The sequence below is a fragment of the Dipteris shenzhenensis genome, chromosome 5 (assembly GCF_047967505.1).
Source record: "Dipteris shenzhenensis isolate YYH24624 ecotype China chromosome 5, Dip_SZ_1.0, whole genome shotgun sequence".
NCBI lineage: Eukaryota > Viridiplantae > Streptophyta > Polypodiopsida > Gleicheniales > Dipteridaceae > Dipteris > Dipteris shenzhenensis.
Genome location: NC_141600.1, coordinates 273,850 through 290,817, shown reverse-complemented (window position 1 = coordinate 290,817; position 16,968 = coordinate 273,850). Strand labels below are relative to the sequence as shown.

General features: G+C 42.6%; 1 protein-coding gene across 1 annotated transcript; it reads right to left on the bottom strand.

Moving 5' to 3' along the window:
- Positions 1-1,818: 1,818 nt before the first annotated feature.
- Positions 1,819-14,677, bottom strand: LOC147901449 (Golgi transport complex protein-like protein). Its single transcript, XM_087374950.1, has 3 exons — positions 13,500-14,677; positions 3,737-4,210; positions 1,819-3,374 (listed from the first exon to the last, which is right to left on the bottom strand). The coding sequence occupies exons 1-3, from the start codon at positions 14,619-14,621 to the stop codon at positions 2,439-2,441; spliced, it is 2,532 nt and encodes an 843-aa protein (XP_087231076.1). The 5' UTR covers positions 14,622-14,677; the 3' UTR covers positions 1,819-2,438.
- Positions 14,678-16,968: the final 2,291 nt, after the last annotated feature.

Below are 16,968 nucleotides of genomic sequence, written 5' to 3'. Positions count from 1 at the left end.
TTCAAAATCCCATGAGGGAGAAAAGTGCATTAGCAAGGCCCCAATTAGGCACAAACTCTAGCCGAGCCCCTGTACATGTAATTTTTCCTCGGTTTTGAAAAATCATCAAAAGGTATTCATGTTTATAGTCGTTTCTAGGTTTTTTGGGACTTTTTAGCTCAGTTCAATTATAAAAAAGTTTTTTCCAAAGAAATTAGAGCTTCTAAAGATTTTGTATGATGATCACTAGATATTGATCCCTTTTTATAATAATTTATCATTGAAACATTGAGGCCTACATTAAAGGCATCAAGGTCACTAAAGAGATCATGTACTTCAAAGAGCTCATACATAGCCTTCGTTATCATATACGTTGATGATGTGATCGTGCTCATTTAGATTAAGGTCATTAAAGGAGAAATTAATATAATGAGGATTATGTGTGTGTGTGTTAAATAGGATATATCTATATTCACACACACACACACACACACACACACACGCACACATATATATATATATAGAGAGAGAGAGAGTTGATTCTATATTAGATATATAGTAGGATTGCATTCACCTTTTGTTTCCATAATAGGATTTATTTCTTCTTCCAAAATTTTGATGACAATATATTGTTTGTGTGGGTCACCATAAGTTTCAATTTTTGATATGGATAATGACTATATTAAAATTTCAGCTGCCTTTGAAATTCCCTCTATTGTTTTTGTATTGACCATTTTGATCATACCATTTCCTTTTGCAATCTCTTTCATAACGTCCACATTTGTGACAATAGCTCTATGCTGATGGATACTTGACACATCTCTTGACACGATCTTCCTCTATCTTGGAACTATCCTCTATTTGAATTATTTCATGTGTTTTGATAATTTCCTCTTGAACGTTGATGCTAATGATTGCCTTGATTCCTATCTTGTTGATGGTGCTAATTATGTTATTCATGTTGATGTCCATGACTTTTAAGTGTTGACCTTCAATGTCTTCCTCCTGCCCTTTCCTTCTCTACCTTTTTCGGAGGCTGCAAAAGTTTGTTCATTGCATTTTTCTTTCTTGATGGAATAGCCTGTGTTCTTAACTTTTTATTGAGTTGGCCAAATAAAGAGCACAATGCATTTGCCATTCTGTAGCAATTTTAAACGAAAGTAGAGCCATTATGTAGGTACAAGATAAATTGTTGCAAACTCCACATAAAAATCATGTTCCTTACATTAAAATCTCAATCGCGAGAGGGGGGGGGGGGGGGGGGGGGGGACTTAAAGTAATATGAGCAACAAAGAGGGGAACTACCATTGAGCATCTAAGTGGGCAGAGGAAGAGGGGGCACTAGGATTAGAACTTTCAAGAGAATAAGTTGGGTTGTGTTTGATTAGGCTCATTTAAGCTAGGTTAGGTTTGGTGCAATTGAGCTAGGTCAAGTGTGTTATTGGCGATGGGGTACGTTAGATTATGTAGATCGTGTGTGAAAAGTGTGTGTGGTGGTGGGATTCTTTGAGAGGAGGTAGGTAGTATGAGGGATTTTCTTGTCTTTAGGACTATGGTTAATTGTGTGGGAATGGTCACTATGATTTTGGTTGGCCACAATGCATTCGGTTGTACTCTATTTGCCATTCTGTAGCAATCTCCATTATGTTGGTACAAGATACACTGTTGCAAACGCCACATAAAAATCATGTTCTTTACATCAATCACTTGGCGTGATCCTCTCTTCTCTATCTAAGGCTGCCTCTATAAGATCTTCCCATCTAAGCCTAGACACCCAACAATAAGCCCTTGTGTCCCATACCACCGTGACACACATCAATGTCCTCACTATTGTATAGCTCCACATAGGCTCAAAACTCCGCAATGATCAATATACCACAAAGGGTGAATGTGAAGCCACTTACAAAGTCTCAGCCCTTTGACTATATTTAGCCAGTCTTGCAAGTATCCAATAGACCGCATCAGTATCCAGTCGATCCCATTTTATGATCCTTAGCCCTGATGATTACCAGCCCTAGATAATACCCATACTTTCAGGTTGTGCATCACCGAAGATAGGCACAAGCCAACGATGGTTAGATATGGATGTCACTCTTATCATGGCTAGGCCTTGGCATTGCACATGTATCATGCAATGCCTAGAGACACTTTCCTGTTATCATTGACCTTTAAACCCCCTAATTGCCAACTAGCATCATTTTTTCTCTCCACAAACGATGAACCTTTCTTGAAGATTTTCGAACTTTCAATGGCCAAAGTTCTCCAAGGTCTTAATTCCTTCAGCTACAGGCAGGTTTTACAAATGTACTGTGCAATAAATAACAGGATCAACACGCATGTTCAAACTTTGGACCATGAACTAGCAAACATTTATAGCTTCCCCTTCGACTTTCTCTTCATAATGAAAGACATCCAAATAATAGATCTAAGAATATAAGAATTTCCCTACAAAACCAACGTCATTTGCGTATTGAATCACCCTGTAACAAGGATGCTCCTAATTTTAACATTAAAGGATATACTGGGGTGAATTCCTTGTCTCCTCGTGCTTTCACTTTGGCAGCATAATCATCCAATGTGGCTTTGATACCCTTCCAGACCTGTTCCTCTCCCTGTGCATCCAACCACAATGAGTACTGCATAGGCGTCAGCTTTGTCCTCTCCATTGGTGACTCCAAGTCAGGAGGCGCTCGTGAATATAGGTGATGAAGGATGACACTTGGGAGCAGCTCCTGTATCAGGGGACTGCTACCAAGTTGTGATGTCTCTAGAAATATCAGAGGCCTGAAAGCCCGTAGGGCTCGGTAAGGTGCACCTAACTGCTCTACAGGGAAAAGGCTTTGTCCCACTGCTAGCTCCAACTCAGCCATGTCTCTTGCCATCCGCAATTTCCCAGATTCTGACAAGGGGCGCACAAGAGCGGCATGGCGTACAAAAAATACAAGCACCCGAGAGGCCATTTTCCTCGCAAGGTTTGTGCAGATTGACTCCCCCTTCAGCAAGGTAGCCGACATTGCATTTGAGGGCAACAATTTTGACAAGAATTCTGTGTGGAAATGAGCCACAGTCCTCTGGACTTCCTCCATATATCTGGAGCTATTATTATCAATGCCTGCATCAACTTTCTCAGAGCCAAAGTTCTGATCATAAATCTGCAAAATAATATGTTCAAGGTGCTCAACCATAGCCTGAAACAGCGGTGCTATTGAATCCAGTGCCACCCCATATAGTGTGCCTAGAGATGGTGACAAGACCTCAGCAGCTCGAGGCATGTCCAGAACCATTGCGGTCAATCGAGAATGAACCTCCTGTAACTGAAGGCACAAAGTGAAGTTCTTAAGCTGCAAAGACGTTGCTGGGCCAGTAACTTGGCGAGAATCTGGACCTGTAGCAATCTGCAAAAAGCCAGCAAATCAGTAAACACTTGGTGAATAAGGTGCCTAGTTAGAGGACCATGATCACTTTTATGGTACACAATGTGGGGAAGATATACATCGTGCAAGGACACCATATTTCTCAACTTTCAACGATTTCTTGTGAAGTTGGCAAGTCTTGAAAAAGTGTGTGTGTGTGTGTGTGTGTGTGTGTGTGTGTGAGAGAGAGAGAGTAGTAGTACGTGTTCCACTCTGGGCTATGAATGTACATTCTTCTTAATGCAAAGTTTCTTTTACCAAAAAAAAAAATGTGTGTGTGTGTTGAAACCGAGATGCATAAAATGTGCTACTTATGTCATTAACATCAGAATGGGAATATATACCTGGTACTCAGATTTCTCAGCAAGCAGCTGGATTACTTTCCCAACTTCATGTAGTACCAGAAGGGTCAGACGCTCATCTAACTTAACAGCTTCAACTTCTTCTTGGATGCGTGAAATAACTCTTGAAATCTGGTCCTGAGAGGGAATACTTCCTCGGATCCCAAATGGAAACATTCCATTGACAAGGTCTGAAAGGCGATTCAAGCATTGCGCAAGATAAGCTGTTTGAAATGGCTCAAGTGCAGCTAGCAGCTGCTCCTTTTCTTGAGACTTAATGGCTGGTGGCACACCCTTCACATCAGTGTCATGAACAAGCCTCTCCAGTAGATTATTAACCATAGATAGAAGTTTAGGATACCCCAAAACAAAGGTCTCTTTAACAAAACTTGAAGCTGTAAAAGAGGATTTCATTTGACTGGAAAATGTCTTGACCAGAACCTCCCACACACGATCTGTCAGTGATTGATCACCTGCCTGCATATAAGAAACCATTTAAGCTTTAAAACCCAATTTAACACATATTTACAGACATTCTAAACGATATAGGCAGAAACAAGATTACTGAATATGTAGGCCATCTGTTTCCACCTTGATCATATGCATGATCAAAGCCTCAAAAAAGAGGAAGGACCCAAGCAATTTTTTCAACTGCTCAGCTAGCTTGATGTTCAGAATTAGCAGCTTGTGACCAGCCTTATCCAGATTTACATTATCTGATATGATTGCAGCCAATCTGAACCTTAACCCAATTTACTGTCAGAGAAGAGTGTTGCTTGCGTAGCCAACTCCCACACAGCGGAAAGAGAGAGATTGAGATCACACGTCATCCAGGAACCAACTGACAGCCTTATCCAGATTTACATTATCTGATATGATTGCAGCCAATCTGACCCTTACCCCGATTTACTGTCAGAGAGGAGAGTTGCTTGCATAGCCAACTCCCACACAGCGGAAAGAGATCACACGTCATTCCAGGAACCAACTCACTTTGTGTGCATGCTTGAAAAGACAATGTAGATCTAGAGACAATCCAAAAGAAAATGTGCTGATATGAAGAACCAAGTACAAAAACTGCCAGCATATATTCTAACACCTAGAGCACAATGTCGCGGTGGTAAGGCACCAAAAACAGGTCATTTGCTGTACCTTCTTGTTAGAAATGACCCAACAGAGGGTACGCACAGCGGAAGACTGATAGTAATGCCCAGGAGCTCACACAGTGTGCGTGTGGCTATGGAATCACAAACTTCTTAACTTATGTGCATAGATGTGCAAGCCAGTAAATAGAAACAAATATAGAAGCAACATATTTCCGTCCATCCACAAAGTAGGATAGGATACAATACCAAAAGGTTCTCCTACTAATTGTCAAGCACTCCTAGATCTCTGAGCCCGCGTGCTCCACCTTGAGCATATGTAGACTCTCTGTCTAGATCCCTTCCACCTTGCTGTCCGGAACCCAGCCTAGGTGGTCTGCCACTCTAGCTCAGTCTGCAGCTTCTCCTGGGTCACCTTGTCCTCCTGAATGTAGGCCTAAGGCTCCCCCTTTGCTGCTCCTCTCTGGCTGTCCTGAGGGCTGCTCTGAGGAATGATGATCTCAGCAACCTGCTGCCCTAGAAGACAGTCTAGGTTCAGCCTCTTCCTGGAGCTAAGTCTGCAGCAACACCTCTCTCCTTCACTTCCTGTGTAGAGGCCCAAGGATGGTGCATGTGCTGCTCCTTTCTGCTCCTCCCAAAGCTGCTTTGCTGAATGTGAAATGAGGCCTGAGGCCTCTCCTTTTAGAGGCCCCCAAGGGGCTGTCATAAAACCGACCAGCCAGCCTCATCCTGGCCGACTAGTCTGCTTGCTGGCCGACCTGGCTGGCTGGTCCAACCAGCCCTATATAAGGGCCCTAGCCAAGCCCTTTTTTGGCTGCTACTAGGCTGCCCATCCACTAGTGCTTGTGCTAACTCTCGTAGAACTCTCTCATAGAATCAAGACGCGTCCTCATTGACTTCTTGAGGATACCTACCCATAGACCTGTGCCATGTTGCGTCATGCTTGTGAAGAACCAGCCTTCTCAAGAATGCAAATGTGTGCGATGCATGCAGAATTTGAATGCCGATTGGCCCTCCAATGGGAAAAAGCGCCCTCGTGAGAATACTTGTTTCTTTTTTGTGACCTACATGCAAGGTGTGTGAGAGATGGCGGATGAATGCAAGGTGAATGAAGAATGCTACGTGAGATTCACAATGAAAGGGTGATACCCTTTCATTAATGTCCATTGAGATCACTCAAGTTCCATCTTCCCATCCACACCTATCCTTAGCCTATGACCCATGCATCTACCATTCAATGCACCTTAATGCACCCTTCCCTTCCTATTGCCCCTAGGACCTAGACACGTGTATGCACATTTTTATTAATAGAATAAGTATCACATGTCCACATTCGATGCCGTTTGAAGCGTGGCTCCAGCTCGACTAGTCCTATCTACTGAGATGATCCACCACCATAACAAATCGGTCGGTGTCCATCATAAATACATATACATGTTACACCATTGGCGTATAATATATAATAATGTTTTCAATGTCTACTAATCACGGATTAGTGATTTCTCTTGTCATGACACTTCCTCCTGCTTGAATGAACAAGTGTCCTCTTCTCGATGCTCTCTTGTCTCTTTCTCTTGCATACGCTTCTCTTTTACTTCTGCATTTGCATCTCCTCTTCATAATCTGCAAATAATCTTCTCTTGGTAGTACACGATCTCTTATGAATCAGAACCTAAATCTCATCTTCAAGTTCTGGTTCCTCTTGATGCTGAATATTCAAAATGCAGAAGTATCACTGCAATGCCTCTTCAATATCTCTTCATACTCAAAATTCTCTTCTGAATACCAAGCTGCTGAAATCTCTTTATAGTAACCTGCTCAATAAGCTGAAACATATTCTCAACAAACTAGTCAGTATTAAAACGATTCTCTCACCCAAATGTTTCATTGAACTAGGTAGACCTTGGCTATAGATGATTTTGTGATGGAGAACTACTTAATCTATAGAAACTATAGACCTTCAATCTCTTTTTCCAACTCTTCTATTTCAGCCCTCTTCATCCTATAATACGCTCTACATGGAGGAGAAAAATATTTATTCTCTGTCCAAACTCTATAATGAATATGCCTACTCTCTATTCAGTTCACACATCCATACACCAATGTTGGTTGAATGGATAGCATTTACTTTTGTGATGGAGAACTACTTAATCTATAGAAACTATAGACCTTCAATCTCTTTTTCCAACTCTTTTATTCCAGCCCTCTTCATCCTATAAGACGCTCTACATGGAGGAGAAAAATATTTATTCAATGAATATGCCTACTCTCTATTCAGTTCACACATCCATACACCAGTGTTGGCTGAATGGATAGCATTTACTCTTGGTTCTATATTCACCGTAGAGTCCTAGGATGAGGAGATAGAAGCCTCACCCTCCTGCTTGGATGCTTTGCCTTTCCCTTTTACAGAGTTGGTTTTAGCAATTTTGGCTAATAGAGTAGGACATTTATGCCATGGATGCCCTAGCTTATGTTTCTTACATCCGAAACATTTACCCTCCTTAATTAGCTTTTTCTTCTCATCATCAGTCATGGAAGGAAATGGTATCCATCTAGGACGTGATTGGCTGTTAACATTTTGTACAATAGCTTTCTCCTTTCCTTTATTCAAGGGTTTACAAGGATTCAATTTCCTCTCAGCAATCTCAGCCAATTTAGTGAGGTCTTTCAAGGTGGTTGGGTTGAACATCTCAACCTCATATCTCACTTTCGGGGTTAGGGCTACTAAATACTTCTTCCTTCTATCATCCTCACTCTTCTCAGGTAACTCTAAAGAGAGTTTTCAGAACCTAGCTATAAATTCAGCGTTATTCTCATTATCGATTGCCTGAACCTTTCCCAACAGAAGGCCAATTCTTCTTCATGCCTCTAAGGCATGAAAGTGACCTTCAGCTGCTCTACAAATTTGAACCATTGAAGAATAGGCTCTTTTCCCATTTGTGATAAGGACCACCACATTAAAGCATCCTTTTGTAAATGCAGTGTGGCAAGAGCAAGCTTCTCGTGGTCGGTCTTATCTTGATGGGTAAAATATAGCTCAAAATGACGAATCCAATTAAGGATTTTATCCGCCTCTCTTGCTTCATCATACTTTGGGAACTCTATTCTCTCTCGAGGTTGGAATTTAGCTCTCTTTGAGAGGGAACTTAAATTGTCATCCCCAAAATTCAGCACTCTCTTAGTCTCTAATTTTGTCATAATGGTCTGTTCAATCATATGGCTAAGTTGAGAAACCAGCTTATCAACGGGAGACTCCTCTCTCCCTCTTGCACTTGGATTATAATCCATGTGTACGAGATTTTGAGTTAAAGGTGTAAACTCAGTGCCTTCCTCTTGGATGAACTTGTTTCTCCTTTCATTTCTTAAGGAAAACTCCCTATCAAGAGATTCTTGAAGGAGAGATGAAGGTAAGTCTATACGTGGGTTATCATACTCAATATGTGTAAAACTCTCATCTACATCATGAGGAGGTGATGGTGTTCTCTCTCTATCTCCTTCTGATAGTGGAGAAAAAAGGACAAGTTCATTATTAAATATCCCTTCCCCTCCCATTCCTTCCTTTTAGTAATACAAGAGAGAAAATGAATTGCTATAATTTCAAAAAAGGGTTTATTTTTACGGGGTGTTCACCCCGTTCCCCGTCCAAAGACCACAAAAATAAGAGAAAGTCCTTACCTCAGGGCTTTCAAAGTTGAGGAATCGTGGCTTCCAGGACTACAGCAAATGTGCAGTCCTGTTTCGCTCCTTGCAGAGGTGTGTTTCGCGGACAGATTTTTCGCGTAGGTCCCTGCCAAAGGCCTGTTTCGCACATAGATTTGCAGGCTCCCGTACCCTTTCACGTCCACGCAAGCCTCCTTCTTTTTGCATCCTTTCTTCCCCCCGCAACTCTTCGCGCGTGGCCTTCTTGCCGCTCTGTAGGCCTGCGCCTTGCGTGCAATCTTCGCCCGCATGCCGCCTCCTTCTACGACTCTTTTCCACGCAGCCTTCTCATACACTCGCGCTTGCTGTCCGTACCTCCATCCCGCACACTCTTCTGTCTCGATCGTGGATTGTCACAGCTCTGATACCAAATGTGAAGAACCAGCCTTCTCAAGAATGCAAATGTGTGCGATGCATGCAGAATTTGAATGCCGATTGGCCCTCTGATGGGGAAAAGCACCCTCATGAGAGTACTTGTTTCTTTTTTTTGACCTACATACAAGGTGTGTGAGAGATGGCGGATGAATGCAAGGTGAATGAAGAATGCTACGTGAGATTCACAATGAAAGGGTGATACCCTTTCATTAATGTCCCTTGAGATCACTCAAGTTCCATCTCCCATTTACACCTATCCTTAGCCTATGACCCATGCATCTACCATTCAATGCACCTTAATGCACCCTTCCCTTCCTATTGCCCCTAGGACCTAGACACGTGTGCACATTTTTATTAATAGAATAAGTATCACATGTCCAAATTCAATGCCGTCTAAAGCAGTGGCTCCAGCTCGACTAGTCCTATCTACTGAGATGATCCACCGCCATAACAAATTGGTCGGTGTCCATCATAAATACATATACATATTACACCATTGGCGTATAATATATAATAATGTTTTCAATGTCTACTAATCATGAATTAGTGATTTCTCTTGTCATGACAATGCTGCAGCCCTTTGCCGGCGCCATGTCCTGCCCGTACACCTTCCGTACACTACCATGCAGCAGCCCGTACAGATCCGTACAGTGGCTGACGTCGTCGCACCTTTGTTCCTTGATGGAGATGCTGCGCAGATCTGCTCTACTCCGTCCTTGACAGTCACCTGACCATTCTCTGCCAGATCTGCCCTCCAGGCAAGCTTTCTTCTGCCAGGTACTCTCCTTTCTTTGTGTGAGGGGCTGCCCATGTGGCAGCCCCCTCCCTCTTTCTTTTCCTAGGTTCACCCCCCCATGCAACACTTCTGAGGTAGACTCTTCCTTCCTGCCATGCACCTTCTTGTAGCCGTCAGTAATACTGTGGATGAGTCCTGTTGCTCTGCTTCTGTGCACCAGAACAGGCTTTTCTACCGCGGTGTAGATGTCCCTCAAGGTGTGCTCCTGGAAGGCCCAAAACTCTGGCAGAATGAGCTGCCTGAACTGTCCCCAAAGGGTCCCTTGTATAGAGGGCATGGAGCCCTCACAGACTGGCTGCCAGCCAACTGACCTGCTGCTGACTTTGTTGGCAAATAGGGTCCATTGTTCCACCTGTAAGTCCCCATATGAGAAGAGCACAGGGACATGGTACCAATGTAGCATTGGGGGGATTGAGAGTCTGCTTGTGTGCATCAAGTTTGGATGCCACATAGGCAGATCTGGTTTGGCCTACAGTGCTGCCCACATCACTGTAGGCTGCCACACAGTCCAAGGCTTAGGGCTGGCAATGGAGCTCTGAAAGAGGACATACCTGGACGGAAGGTACAGCAGCAGGTACACGCTGTATGGCGGCAGTTGCAAGCCCTCTTGGAGCATCCACAGTGGTCATAGATCTGTTGCAAAGAGATGTGGCTGCTGTGCAGCTGCCAAAGACTCAGCAGACGCAGAAGGTGGCCTGGTGGCTGCAGCAGGGCTGGAGCAGGAGCTAGCAGAATGCCTGCAGACAAGGGAGCCGGAAAGCCTGCAGGTCGGCAACATTACGGCCTGCCAGATGATGTCCTGAATAGGCCAATTGGCCTTATGTATGCCTGGTCTGGCCAGGCCAGCACAGACTGGGTCAGCTAAGTCTGGCCAGTTGGCTGGATCTACAGGCTGGGTCTGCCAGTCTAGGGGGCCTGGAGCTCTCTATAAATAGACCCCATTCTATTGTGGGGGGCATTATACAGTTCAGACTGAAGCAGTCCCCCACCTTCTGGAGCAAAGCTTCGTGCATACCTACAGCAGTAGGAAAGCACGTGTATGCAGGAGGGTGCTGTCCAAGGAGCTCGCACTACAGATGGTCACTGGAGCACACTGAGGAGCATGCAACCTGGGGAGTGCAAGGACAGAAGTAGGGGGGGTGTCTGTTCACCATAAAGCATCCAGGGCGGCGTGTTTTGAATCTCTGGTGAAGCTTTCTGTAAGGAGTGTTTGGCTCAGATTTGTGCATTGTTCTACTATTGCTATCTAAAGGCACAGCTATTCCATGATTAGCAGATTACAGAAAAGTAAAGCTAAGCTACTTTAGGCAAGAAGCCTAAAGTTAGAGGGCTAACTGCTAAAGACAGCCAGTGCTAAGCCTATAAGCATGAGCCAGGGGCTCAATATTAGGAGTTGGAGCCTCCTCTAGATGTAGATCTGTTGACCTGCGAGTGGCAGCGAGGGGAAGGAGCATGTGGTATGGGACACATGTTCTGATCTTGAGGCTGGCCAACCCACTGTAGTGGGTCTAGACCTTAGGCTCAGAGGGTGATCCTTTATATTGGATCAATGGGCCGGGAGATGAGCTGCTAGCTCAACACTTATGGGATGTTTTGCGGGATTGTCTCATGTTTCGAGGAATCTGGCTTGGGGTTGTAACTTGTACCCCACCAGGTGGCAGGGTCAAACGTCCCTTGACCTGGGTGGCCGTGTTTTAGATAAGTACACAATGCTTAACCATTGGCTGTATTGCAGAGCAGCAAGGAAGTCTGATGGAGCGGCATCTAAGCAGCCCACTGAAGATCCCTTGGAGCACAAAGGCTCTCAGAACTTTGATGGCACCAGGAGTTGGTAGAAGACAGCTCTGTAAGGTGCCAAGGGTCGACATCTAGGCAGTATATTAGTTGCTAGATGGTGGCACACTGAGCACACTTTTGCATCAGGTTTTGTCCATCTTTGGCGCAATCTATCAGGTTTTGTTCTACCCTGCTGTGTAATGTTCAAGATCTCTGTCTGTGTTTATCTCTGTATATACACTTGTGTGCACAAAGGAACAGAGCAAGATTTGATTTAGCATCGGGATATCCCTGGCATTCTTCTTATGTGGGAGTGTTGGCTACAGCAAGCAACCTCCATCTCAGTTTTCTTTGTAGTCTAGATGACACATGTCAGTATGTGCACAAATTGGATTCCATTAACTAGCCTTTCCATTCTGCTTTCTGCTCTCCTGTTATAATCCTAACCTGAGGTTTCCTCTTTTCCCTTTCTTCTAATGTGTTCATCCTGCCCCGCTAACTCCTTGATCTCAATTCATTTTTGGGCTAACTCATCCTTCAAAGCTCCAAATTCAGTTCTATCCCTCTCCTCCCTGCATCAAGCATTTTTTGAAGTTCCAGGCAGTTTGTGTCTTTTGATCCATAGCATTCCTATCTGAGAGGTCACGCTTGGACACTGTACATATTCTTTTACAAGTGTGCTTTGTGAACTAGAGTTCTTAGATGTCATCCTGTCCAGAAGCCTGAAACGACCGATTGTATTTCCTTACTGTCAAATAAATAAAGTATACCGAGTGGCCAATAATTCTAGCTTAACCTTGACTAGGCTGTAATAAACCTTTAAATAAAATAAGGTGCATTTCTAATCAAAATCAACTAAGAATACCATGATAGCTTCTTGAAAGAGCAATAGAGAAACTTTTTACTTTCTACTCTTCAATGACGATTATCGTTCCCTTCCTACACCCAAACTTGCTACTGGTGGATGCAGGAGAGGGGGGGGGGAGGGCGAGGGGGATGAGTTGTGCACAAAGGGGGATGGGGGGGGGGATGGGAGTGTATTGATGCGGTCGTTTGGTCATGGACATCAAAAGCCATAAATAGACCCAAGAAGATTAAGATTCCATAGAGTGTATGTATCAAAGCACAAGAGAACTTGCTTGGTATCAGAGCATAGAAAATGGTGCCAATTTTCTCCCTCTTGATCTCCCAAACTTCCATTGTAATGTGTGTTCTCATGTGATGTTTCTCAATTGTTGTTATCTTGTCAATGAATATTTGCAAATTATTAATATGACAATGTTCAGAAGCTGTCTTTCACAAACAACTACTTTGTTTCTAGTAGTTCACTATGCACGGTGTTTGTTAACACCACGACTGGTGTTTATTAACACCTCAAGTAAAATATACATGTTGTTTCCAAACGGTGTTTATTACCACCAACAAATACATGATTTTCAAACTCTGCCACAAATGCTTTGCTCCGGTTGTTATACCCAATGAAATGTTTTACAACCAATGAAGTTTTTCATAATCATTGGAATTTCCATGTTTTAAAAAAGATGTAAGATTACCTCTAACCTTAATAGCAGCAGTCCACAACATTCCAAAATCTCTTGCCTTGCTGCCTCATGAGCATTCTACAGTTTTCCTGGTGGAACTGTAAAGGGAAACAGGAATATCTTTGCTGCTACTTAGTCCCATTCATTGAGGATAATAATAGGAGAGATCCGTCTGATTATCAAATTTCTTTGAGAGCGGTTTTCTAAAGCACGTTCCAGCTCTTCATGAGGGGATGCCACCACCATTGACGTATACTTTAAGCATCATTGACTACACGTTGAGATACAACAAATTATTTTGCAAAACTATTCTGTAAGCAGAAAGCTCATGTCAAGTGGAAAACGACAGCTCAAATTGCGGTGTAAATTGATTTCTCTAAAATCACACTTTGACTAAGTGCCTGACAGTATAATCTTCTTCATTAAAAACAATTGAAAGCACATCTTCTTTGACGAGAACTGTACCACTTGCTCACCTGCATCACTGCTTCGAGAAATCCGGAATGCGAGATGGGATCTCTTTTCTTTGAGAGCACACGCTGCAAATGCCACACCGCAACTACTACCAAATGCAATTGATCCACGCAAGGCCCCATTCTCTGCCACAAGCTTTCCCGGGCCTTCAAGCTGCCACCAAGCTGTGGTGTCCCACTTCGTTGAATTCCTCCTGGTCCTGAGGACCCCCCCACGTTAATTGAAATCATCTTCATATCAAGTGCAACAGTAATACTCTTAACAGCTTGTGTCTTGTATTTGCTGATAATTGTTTCAACAGTAGCCTTCAATTCTCCCATGTTATAATAGACCTGCAAGGCACTGCCGACTTCAGCCTGGTTGAGAGAATCCATTCCAGCCTCCAACACCTTCACTGCTTCGTTTCGAATCCTATTACCTGTCTCCAAAAACCAGGGAATTTCTACATCCACGACCTCCACCCCTGTTAAGTCGGCCTCTTTTCTTAACGTTTCAATCTCGTTGTAGAGCTGTGCTGCCTTAGCCAGATCTGGCCGTGTCACGTCCAATTCCATCACTTCCTTCAACTTGTTCATTTGCCTGAGAGCCCGTATGACGGATCGAATAAGTTCCATGGTGTCATGGAGAGAAGACAGCTGTCGAGTCTTGGCTTTTACCTGTTTATATGGCTCTGCAATTTCTGATTTCAGTCTCTGCACAAAAGCCAGTAAACTCTGTGCTCCATTTTGAACTACCGCTACAGAACCCTCAGTATCCTTGAGGCTTGAGAGCAACTGCAGAAGCTCGTCATGTCTAAGATAGATTTCATTCCTGAGTTGTTTATCCATCAACCGAATCCCCTCGTCCAACTTTTCCGAGCATGCTGCTGCAGATCCGTTCCTCAAGGCTTCGCTGACAAACGTTGTGACGTCAAAATGATCAACAAGAAATTGCGAGAAGACTTTGTCTTTGGGAAATTCGTCCAATGCGGCTTCAGCAGACCCTGCGAGTGGATCGGCTACATTAGGAAGACCCGAACCCTCTCGATCTAAGCGGAAGGGCAGTCTGGAACTTTGTAATCGCTGCAAGGGTGACGAAGAGCCAGAGGAAGTGGCTCTCTGACGCTGCAATGAGGTCACAGACATGACTACTGCGGACGGAGAAGCAAATCTCGCGAGAGCAACCAAGAAACGATGGCCGGACCGAAATGTCTTACATCTCTTCTCCTCGCACCACTGGAGCGAGTACCATATTTTCTAATTAATTTCTAATTACCTTCTTAATGACGGATTAAGATTTCCATTACGGTTAGGTTTTGTCCCTTCACACCATGCGCCCGGACATTGAAGGTGCGGTGGGCCGCCTAAGGTGAAAGAGAGCAAGAAAGGATTTTTTGAAATAACAGAAAAAAATATTAAATTAGAATTAGAAATTGATAATGCATAAATTGTAATGTTAGAATAAATGGAAACCATAAAGTGGAATTTGAAATTCTATATTTACGAATATTTGATGTAATTTCATGTATATGAGTGCGTAGATAAATTAAAACAATGAATAAAGAAGAAGAAGAAGAATGATATGAATTGTATTTTGAATGTTTGGAAATTAAGTCAAACAAATGACATTGTTGCTTAAATCAAATTTTTTCGCTTTAAGTAGTAATATTTTTTCGTGCTCGCAAAGTGTCCTTTTATATTATTGTAACCCTTTGAGCTCGATATTGTGTCCATTTGAGCAATGTATTGACATTCTAAGTTATTCGCTTCCATTGTATTCAAAGTTGATGCTAAGACCTCCATATTGAAGTTTTTTTCAAATGGTTTGTACTTGTGGACATCATCGATCATTTTAGATGGTGGGTTAGTTTTGTGTCGTTTCAGACATGTTTCAATGTCTGTAGTTTGTCCAATATATTTTTTCCCATTCCGTAAACAAGTGATGCAATACATAAATTTTGTTACCGATGTGGTATTGTTGTTTGACATGGTTGGTTCCTTATTTATGTCTGCTGATCATAAAATTGAATAAAGTATGAGTGAAAGTTATATGGAAAAATATATATACTTCGAAAGGATGTTTTATATTGTGGGTAGGGTTTTACCTTGAGTAGGCTGCTTCTTGGGTTCGGGGAAAATTGTTGCTAATGGCCCATAGTTTTTTTCTGCAAATTCTGGGTCAATTTTGTATGCTATCTTGTCAATGGTTACTGGCCATTCGCCCTGCTATAGATTGTACACATCCTTGAATTATTGTAATATGCTGTCAGCTGCTTGGTTGTCAAGATCGGCAAGCTCTTCAAGTTCGACGTTGAAGGCAAAGTGTAGAATTGTTATGCAAAAGATTGATATTCCCTTGGTATGTTTATCAAGTATCACTTGTGCTTTTGTGCGCGGCAACAACTCATCCATGGTCTCCTGGCCATTGGATAGCTTTTGTATAATGTGTTTTATCAATCCATCTGCGAGCTCGTTGCTTCCCCTAAGTCTATCCTTCAGAATCTCCATTACTTTTGCCATCAAGGGATGGTATTTCTCATATGAATCAAATCTAAAGATATATTCTTGTGGTTGTATGCCTACCACGTTTGCTCTTCTCATCTGTTTATCGTTGAAGAAAATCTTGCTTTCTTTTTTCTGTTTTTTTAAGGCGCGTTCTTTGTCTTCCTTTTTTCTATAGCTTTTTGTTTGAACAGTTGGAAAAGCTAAAAAATGAGAATAAATGAATAAAAATGTAGATTGATGTTAAATAGAATGGTTTTCTCAAAGAAAATAGTTAGGAATGCATACGTATCTCTTTCGTAGTAGCCATTTTTTTAGTAAAAAAGAGGCATCCCTTTTGTATGATCTGCCAAAATAAATAGTGACTGAGTTATACAATAAAGGAATGTAGAATGTTTGATTGGCTTCAAAGCACAGGTCTGAGATTATATGCTGAACTGTATATTTAGCATTTTAGTTTTTAATCGATAAAAATGTCGTATCGATTAATGGATGGTGAATGGATATTACCTTTTTTAATTAGATTGTGGGTATACTATATGAGGCATGGGCACAAAGTCGGAAGGTTTTATGCTACGCAAGATACGAAGATGTCGTCAGCTCGTGACTTGAGACAGCATAACATACATCAATCCTGGAGCAAACGATTTACATATGATTAATGTCTTTCCATGTAGTGTCGAGCCTTGTGACTTGTGTCCCGTTATCGCATATGCGAGCGTGATTGGAAATGTTGTCTTGTGGTACCAAGTCCCATTCAGGACCTTTTGTGTGTGCTTTGAGCGTCTGACTGTAATAGTCTCGCATGTGGAAGAGATGATGGCATGAATCTTTGTCAACATGCATGTTGTTTCATGCAACTCCAGGTTGCGAATAGTTGCTATTGCCCCATTGGCAGCTCCTATTGTCATATTAATATCTTCTGTTAGCATGATCCTGGCACAATCGCTACATGGTGAAGCTCGTGGAAATCCGAATTAATTATCCAATC